General features: G+C 49.6%; 1 protein-coding gene across 1 annotated transcript in view; it reads right to left on the bottom strand.

Moving 5' to 3' along the window:
- Positions 1–900: 900 nt before the first annotated feature.
- The window catches only part of TCTEX1D2 (Tctex1 domain containing 2), a 10,440-nt gene continuing 2,264 nt past the window's right edge, over positions 901–9,076 (bottom strand). The window contains exons 2-5 of the mRNA XM_009282434.1: positions 5,510–5,643; positions 3,815–3,884; positions 1,986–2,049; positions 901–1,352 (exon numbers count right to left, since the gene is read on the bottom strand). Of these exons, the coding sequence (XP_009280709.1) occupies positions 1,305–1,352; positions 1,986–2,049; positions 3,815–3,884; positions 5,510–5,643 (316 nt within the window). The 3' untranslated portion in view covers positions 901–1,304. The remainder of the gene's footprint in view (positions 1,353–1,985; positions 2,050–3,814; positions 3,885–5,509; positions 5,644–9,076) is intronic.

Raw genomic sequence — 9,076 nt, 5'->3', positions numbered from 1 at the left:
GCCCAGCGGAGGTTTGCTGCTGCGGCCCACAACCCTGCCCTGCGGCCCTTCACGTGTCAAACGTAAATTCTGGGGACCGTGGAAGGGGGGAGCCAAGCACCCCTGGAGCAGACCTGGCTGCTCTGGGCCGCGGCAGCTTCGTCGCAGCCCTTCGCACTCGCTGCGCGGCCGGTCTCCTCCCGCTGGCGGCGGCGGTGCAGGAATACCGGCCTGTATTGCCCCTTGGTCGGCACAGAGGGAACAGGCATCACCACACGGCAACTCATCCCACCTTCCGACGGGCGCCTGAGACGCGCTCTGGTGGCACCCGATCTCTCGGGAACCAACCCGGTCCTCTAACTTTTGGGGAGATGAGAGACTTTAGCACTCCTTTTCTGACCTACAGCAGCCTTTTCTACTGCTCCTTTCCGAGGCTGGAGTCCTAACAAATTTGGGCTCCAAACATCCACCCTCATATCCCCTGACAGTTACAGAGGCAAAGATTGAGAAGGCACTGCAATATCTACTGAAGAGGGCGATGAGCAGTGATTCCTCACAGTGTCCACGGGTGCCAAATTGCACCAAACCAACGAGGAGTTACAGCAGGGAGGAGGTTCGGCAGTCAGCGGGGCGTGCAGGCCGCTGGCCTGACCTAATGTCCTAAATACCTTGTCTTCCTATCAGTTAATATCATCTCATGTGACACTTAGCTGGGATTTACAGCCCAAATCTTACGGGAGTCACAGGAACAAATCTGCATAACCAGAATATGAGGTTGGCTTTATGTGTTAATTTACGAAGAATCCTCAGAAAACGCTCATCTGAGAAGCACAGACAAGCAATCAAGGCTAGTGCATCTTGTAGAGTGGAGGAGAAGGACAAACGGTGGAAATGGCACGGGTCAACCCACAGGAGAGGAAATATTAAATACATAGATTTATTAGGTTATATTTCTTATAAATATTTCATTCATTTCAGAAAATTAACAAAAATAAAAGCAACAGAACCCTTTCAAGGTGAAAGTTGAGTTTGCCTTAGAAACAATGGCTATTGGCAATACACTTTTTTAGGACAAAACCGACACACTGGATAAAAACAAAGGGCGATTTAAATAAAGGACATAATAATACTGTGCTTAAAGCTATATCGATATCCACAAGGAAGAAGGAATGTTGTAGTGTCTAGAACAGGTGTAGGACATGCTTTGTAGAGCTGTTATTTTGTTAGGTAATAAAGGAAGAACACGATGCTTTTGTGCACTTTAACAAAAAATACCCTAAAGCGTTCTCCCCCACCTCTGTCCTTCTGTGCAGTGTTTACCATCTTCAGTAGTAGAAGCAGCCAAACGCAGCTACCACACAAAACAGGCTGTCCTGGGGAAAACAGAGAAAGGCTCCATGTTAGTGAAGGCAAGCTCTTCGCTCGCCTAACTGAAAAGGCTAACCTAAGGGAACATTTAGACCAGAGCATAACCTTATATTGTAATATATTGCAATTTTCTGCCTTTCAGTTAGTTTCTTATTCACCTCACTTGTGGTGTAACTCAGGTCAGTGTGTCTGAACGCCAGAAGTGCCTCAGTTTACTCCATCCGCACACCCGCAGGTGTCTAGGTGTCAGTTTAAAATAAAAATAAAATAATAATGAAATAAAACCTTGACTTTTTCTCAGTCCTGGATTCCAGCCATACTCCATGACAGCAGTTCAGCAAAGCATATAAGAAAAGACTTTCTCTCTTGTGCTTCCTCTCCCCACCTGTACAATGGTGTGACTATAACGGCTTTTGTACGGTACTGTATGACCTACTCAGGAAATAGATATAATATCCAACATAGTAAAACTTAAGTTTGTTTGGTGAATGAGGACGTAAATCATACTGTTTCAATAGAGTCTTGGTTCCTTCCTTCTAGTGGTTGTTTTTTTTCTGCTCCGTATTTAAGGTCACTCTGCCTCTCATACAAAAGCAAGTAGCTTTACGCTTTCCCATGGTAAAACAGCCGATACTTACGTTCATGAACACATCATGAGCGTAGCTGTCAGTGTCAGCATCCCAGAAACATCGCGCAGCCATACTAGACAAAGGAGACAGAGCAGAGCCGTTACCCAGAGTTCACGTGTAAGGACCTAAGTGATCACAGATACTTTCCTCAAAAGGCAAACTGAGCTTCCTTTAAAGATAAAGGAAATGGGAAGCATCCTCCTGAATCCTGAGCCTAGATCCCCACGGCTGAATTCCACCACATGCTGTAACCCCCTCTGTATGTGGATCAAGCTCCATCTTCAAACTCACCAGCTATCAACCCTGCCACCTCCACTGTGCAGCAGGGCTTGAAACCTCATTGCTACGGTGCTTAAGAATCTTTGACTTCTGGTCTATGCGTATCGGTGGCTAATTTAGCTTATTCTTGTCCTTCACCTCCTGCACCCTCATGCTACATACTCCCAACTTATTTATAGGGAGCTATCGTATTCCTTGGCAGACGTCGTGTTACTAGACCATGAGCTAAGCTCTTCAAGTCCTTTCGTATCTATACTTTCTGTTCCCCGAACATATTGCTGGCCTTTTTCTACACCTGCTTCAGTCCAAGCCTTACCCTGAAGACAAGCAACAGGATATTACAGACGAGATCTCGCTGCTGCCTCGTCTAATGTCGTTGACACTCCCCTTTCTCTGCTGCAAATGCCCAGCTCCCTGCCTGCCCCAGTCAGTCTCAGCTGACAGGATCCCTGTTTGTAGCACAGCGCGTTGTTTGTAGTCCCTACATGTATGACTTATTGTTATAAGATTGTTGAATTTCATCCTTTTTTAATAATACCTTAGCCCTCAGGGTTATTCTGCTTTTTTTTCAGTCCAATATTCCACTCTGCCTCTGGAATACCCTGGTTACCCAGTATTTTGCATTAAGGATGTTAGTGATCATGCTTCAGTCTTGCCTCCTGCCTATTGCAAACGAGAGAATTTCCCCAATTGCTCTGTCAGTCTGTTCCTGGGCTTCACGTTTCAAATCAGACCACCTCATTGAACCGTTCACCCTGGTACGGTGCTTCTGGAGCAGTCTGCCTGCAGACAGACATTCCTGAGAAAAGCCTGAGCAGCAGGTACAGATATTCCTTCCTGACCCCCAGAACACTGAGGCAGCAGATCTGATTACAGCTCTGCTGGCTTATCTTCTGCTGGAGTACCAGGCACAATAATAAAGATAAGCCCAGCAGATAAAGCACATAAACCTTGTAGGCTGTTCTCTTTTGTCTTCTCCCTACTCACTAGCAATGGAAAGCTACAGCCCACTACTGCAGCCAAGAGGAATTCTTTTGTCTCATTGCAGGCATCTGGAGCTAGACTGCAAGTGCTCAGCACCCACAGTCTAGGCTCAATTCCCATGACAGTATTGCATGGGGATTATAGAAATTTAAACTTCCGAAAAATGCCTACCTGGGGGGATTAAATGCAAATGAAGTACCTATGGAAATCGGGCTTTAGACGGAAGTGAGTTACCATGGCTCTTGTGCTCCAGCAGGGCCTCGAGAATGGACTGGGTGTGTGCTCTAGTTCATCATGAATACAACATAAAATGCCTTTCTACAACACTCCTCACAAATGCTTTTCAGCATTTCAGCTTGCTAAGAACCACCATGCAGCCAGTTATCACCGGGTAATTCAATCAGCCACAATCCAAGCCCTCACTTGCCACTTAAAGAGAAAAGAAAGTGCTTTACACTTCTTCATCTGCAGAGAGATCTTTGTACCTAGGAAAGTTGGAAGCAGTTTCCAAAGAAAAAAACCCACCCAAACCCAACAAAAATGATAGAAATACAATTAGAAGATGCAAAACTTACTTCACTCCTTCTCCTCTCTGCTCTCCAATCACAACCTGCACCACCATTTTGTACCTGTCAAATCCCTCCTCTGGAAAGAGAGAAAAAAATAATAGTGAGAGCAACAACTTGTTTAAAATATGAGGCCAAAACAGGACCCAGAAAGCTAAAGATTTCTGGTTACAAAGCAAGTGTCCTCTACAAGTCCATGCAATTGGCAAAGTGGACGGAGTGCCTTGAGGCTTCATCTTCCTAGGTACAGAGTACCACGGTCTTATTGGAGTTAAAGGGTGAATAGGATATTTGGCATCCGTCAAAAGATGCATCTAAGGCAGAAGACACCCCTGAACAGCCACGCTATATGTCAGCATTCTACTTTGACAACTTTCAAGAACTGAACATATGGAAAGAATGTAAATAAGGCTGCTGGTGGACAAAATCCAATTTGAAAAAAATTGGCTTATTTTGAAACTGTTCTAATGCAAAGGTATTGTAGAGATTCTTCTGCCACATAGATGTTTCCTTTGCTTCTGAGCTGGGATAAAAGGCAACATAAAAGCATATGCGGGTCTACGTTATGTGTCTGCAAAGATATGCAGTTGTTTTACAATAGTAAAGAAATACCTTTGGGGCACAGGCCAGACCCAATCAAGCCATGGCAACGTTCCAGAAGCCAAATCAGAACAAGCATGTTTAAAATAAAATATAGATCCTAATGCCTGTCTTCAACAAAGCAGTGTCCCCGGAAGACTCCGGTGCACTGTTTCCACTGGAGGATTGAACACAACATGCTGGGTCTGGTAACATCCACCATGTCAATGCTTATCAGAGATGCCAGCTGATACAATGGCCACACCGGGCCAGTCTCGCTTCAGGCTACTGCGAGTGTGTTTACAGATTACTGAAGCCAAGCCCTGTGCATATTAGCTCAGCATCAACACGTGCTGGGACTACAGCTGCTGCTGGTTTTAAAGCAGATGTGTAACTCTGGGAGAAGCATAAATCCGTGGTTCCTGCCGAGGGTGACGGTATGTCTGTGTCACCGTGTCAGGCCAGCCCAGCAGATGGAGCACCAGCATGTCCCCAGGAAGAAGGCAAAAAGAAAGCGGCCGTGCCAACACACATCTATGTACTTGTTCTAGCACTGAACGCAGGAAACACCTGCTAGAGCCTGAAGTTTAGTTCTTGAACTCAGAAATGTTGGAGGGCATCCTGCACAGCACCACCACCACGACCTTTTTCCATTGCTGTAAGGCTGCAGTCACACCCCTCCTTGGCTGACTGTGCTCCTAACTCTCTCCCCCTTTGCTGCTCCCACTGGGCCGCCTTCTGATCTCCCTGCTACTCCACTCTGACCCAACTCTGATCTAACTTGCAGCAGAAAAAAAGCAGAAATGGTTCTGTTTACTGAAGCAAGAAGCAATGAAGCATCACTTCTTCCTTCTCTCTAATGCAGCTTCTTTCCCCTTGCAGCCCCTCCAAGGCTGACATCCCACACCAGCCAGTCTATACGAAAACAAATCTTGTCTGCTTGAATTAGGTTTCTAGTTCCGCAGGCGAGGAACGTTATGTATATAGGCCACAATGTTTCGTAACGGCAGACTCAAGTCAGTCAACAGGGAAGAAATAGATTGCAATAAAGGAGGAAAGAGGGATTTTGTCAAAGGGAGAGGACACAGTAAGAAAAGAAACGACTTCCCCAGCAAACCTCCTTACCTTTTAGTCTGTCTTTTATTGTCTCTGATAAAGACTTTGTAAGCTGAGGCATTTCTTCTGGGATGTACTGTACATTGGCCAGCTTCTCCTTCAGTATCGCATGGATGCATTCTTTTACTGTGGACGATTTAAATCTATCAGGGCAAAAAAACAGCAACAGAAGGCCCAGAAAGTTCACACAACGTGTAGAAACATACATAACCCCACCTGGGAAAATGTAGCTTTCACATATTAAAGAAAAATGACAAATGAAAAACCATGGGGCCAAAAAGCCCAGCTAAGATGAAGATACTTAACCAGCCCTGCCAAAAGCCAAACACCCATAAACACAGGTGTGAAACCACCCCCATTGGAGGTTGCCCCTTCAGCGGCATCCCCCACCTGCGCAGAAACATACATAACCCCACCTGGGAAAATGTAGCTTTCACATATTAAAGAAAAATGACAAATGAAAAACCATGGGGCCAAAAAGCCCAGCTAAGATGAAGATACTTAACCAGCCCTGCCAAAAGCCAAACACCCATAAACACAGGTGTGAAACCACCCCCATTGGAGGTTGCCCCTTCAGCGGCATCCCCCACCTGCGCTCCCCTCGCCTCCCCACCCACATCCCCCTACAACTCATGTCAAAGTTGGTCTGGGAGCCCAGTGGCCCCGTCCCGGGCAACCCTGAGGGCTCCCCCATTCCCAACACCCCCGCGGCGCGGGGGGTGCGGACCCACGGAGGGGGGGTGCGGCCCCGGGGGGGTGCGCCCCCCCAGGGCCGGTGCGGGCCCGGGGTGTGTGTGTGTGTGTATTTTTGACATTTGTCAAAAATTCTTTATTTTGACAATTTTTACAATTAAAACATTTATACAATAAAATAATTGGTAAATAAATGGTAAGTAATTGCAATAATAATTGTAATTGTAAATAAAGGGTTTGATGAGCCTGCTGCCTGGGGAGGTGAGGGGGGCAGGAGGCCTGACGGGGAAAGCAAGCGGCTCCTCAGCGGGAAGACGTCCTCGCTTCGCTGGGTGCTTCCCCAGTGCCCTCCTCCCACCCAAAGCCGGCTGGCAGTCGTAGCCCGAGCCCCTTCCCGCTCCCTCACCCAGGGCTCGGTGGGTTGGAGCGGCTGCGGACGTGGCTCCAGGTGCCAGCAGGGCAGAGGGGTCCCCGTGCCCAGAGACGTCTTTGCAAGCCCGTGGCCTCAGCTGGAGGGGGGCTGTGTTGGTGTCCCAGCCCCAGGTGCCGGCTCCGGCCCCAAGAACCTTGCTGGGAGCGCCCGGCTGCTGCAGGGGCAGCGGGTGCAGGCGGAGGAGAGCGCAGCATGAAATCATTTGCCATGACAAAGCCTATTCCCCCAATTCCTGCCCATGTGTTGCTGCCAGACCCTGTGCTCCCTGCCTGCCTCTGGGCCATGCATCCCAACCACCAGCACGGAGATCCCAGCCTTGCTCCTTTCCTCCAGGAACTTCTCAAATCTTCCAGAAAGGCCTAAAATTGTCGCTCCCCAATATCCTCCCCCCGTCACACCCTTGTGCTCTTTTCCCTGTCCACAGCTGCTGTCTGTCCCAAGGAAGGCTGGCGAACGACGGCTTGCATATGACACAGCCCCCCTCCTGAGAAGCTGACATCCTGCTTCCTCCGCTGTTTATCTTGATGCAGCAATCTCCACCATCTCGTGCTTCTTACGTGCAGCGGGTGACACCGCCGAGAAACGTCCCCGGGCGCTTCGAATGGAAACAGCGTGAAGGCTGCCGGTGCAGAGTGTGCTGCTGCTGGGGACCAGGGGCTGGAGGAGGCCATCACGCGCGGCAGGGCTGGGGGGCGCCTGGGACTGGGGCTCTGGGGGCAGGCTGCTGCCTGGAGGTGCCCCTCGGGTGCCAGGAGGGTGTGAGGTTGCACCTGGAGGCAGGAGGTGCCCCTGTCAGAGTTTTGCTTGGGTTGCACGGAGGCATCCCAGCTGGCACCAGGTCCTGCCCCAACCTGGTCTGAGCGCGGGAGGGTTGCTGAGACCTCGAGCAGCAGCAGCAGCTCCTGATTTCCACGGGCTTTAGCAGCACCGCTCTCTAGAGATGATCCATTGGAGCCCTTAGTACCGCCGGGCTGGGCATCAGCTCTGCCCACCAGCAGGAACAGCACCCTGCTGCCATGGTGAAGGTGGTGGTGGCCCCGTGCCATACCCATGTGGCACCTTCGCATCGCAGTTACCATTGCCCTGCCCAGGCCCTGCAGATTTCCGCTCGCTAAAGGAACAGTTTCGTGCCCCTGCTCCATCCCTCCGCTTACTCGCTGCTTACTCACGCCCCGGGGGCCGCTGCCTTTCCCCGCAGAGTCAGGTGTTGTTTCTCATGCAAATAGTTTGCAGGGGCCTTCCTAATTTCTGAGAAGCATCTGAAAGACCTCAATGCTCTCCTTGTTTATTTGCAAACACTTAATCATTTCCTTTTCTTGCCCCAGCCACGTGGCCTCCTGCCTGGGTCAGACCCGCAGATGTGAATTCAGTTAAACCAACGGGGGAGGGATCTTTGGGAACCTGTGGGTTTGTCTTCCTCAGCATCTTTTTGTGGTAATTTGTGTTCCCCATTTCATTTGGGAAGCTTTGCTTTCCCTGGGCTTTGAGGACGTTCAGCTCTGGGCTTCAGCTGGCTACATCTGAGGTGTTTGATCATTGCTTTCTTGTACATCTTCCAAATTTTCAGTGCTCCTTAAATACCCCAGATGCTTTTAAGCCATTTTGGGACTGACCCTCGATCCTTTGAGGTGACTGCTCAGGGTGATAGCTGTGTGTCCTGACAGTGATGGCTGCAGGAGACCAGGGTTTTGTCCGGGTCCCAGCCGCTTCGGTAGGACCCTCGCCGACACATTGGGCCAGCTTCTTGTGGGGGGAAAAAAAGGACATTTGTGCTTCAGTGAAGTGGTGTGGCATGTGCTTGCTGAAGTTTTTGTCTTTTAGTTTTGAAATACAAACCATTTTCTCACTTATTCCTCTTTCTCCTTCCTTTTTAGCCCTTCTTTTGCTCTTTCAGTGGCCAAACAGAAGAGGACTGCCCCATGCAGTTCGCCATATTCCAGCTCAGAGAAGGGGAATTTATTTTTTTAAGCATCAAAGGACCTTTTTCGGCCCCCCTCAGCTAACCCCAAGATGTACCATCCACCCCATTGGGCTGAAGGGGATTTACCAGCATGAGCCGCAGCATGGCTGGAGCCAGGCTGTTTTCTTTGGTGCTGGAGAAGCTGGTGCAAGAGCCAGCGGGAGCTGTGTTGGTCTGGCAGGGTGCAGGCAGGGTAAAGCCTGCCCAAAACCCAGGGGCTGCTGCGGGGCTGGGACCGGGCTCCTGTGCGATGCCGGCACCCGGGGCACGTGCTGGGCTGGGGCACAGCACTGCTGCTCGCCTTGCTTTCCCCTGCAGCGGATTCCTCGCAGCGAGATTGATCTTTTCTTTTATTCTTTTCATCCTTTTTAATTTTTTTTTTCAGCAAAAAGGGGAAAACCCTGTTCTTTCTCTCTCTTGTGGCGGAGCAAGCTTTCCATCAGCGTCCTGCCAGAGAGCTCCCGGCTCACCGCACCCCCCCCCCCGGTTC

This window comes from Aptenodytes forsteri, unplaced genomic scaffold, assembly GCF_000699145.1.
Source record: "Aptenodytes forsteri isolate BGI_AS27 unplaced genomic scaffold, ASM69914v1 Scaffold404, whole genome shotgun sequence".
NCBI lineage: Eukaryota > Metazoa > Chordata > Aves > Sphenisciformes > Spheniscidae > Aptenodytes > Aptenodytes forsteri.
This window is presented reverse-complemented; position numbering and strand designations above follow the sequence as displayed.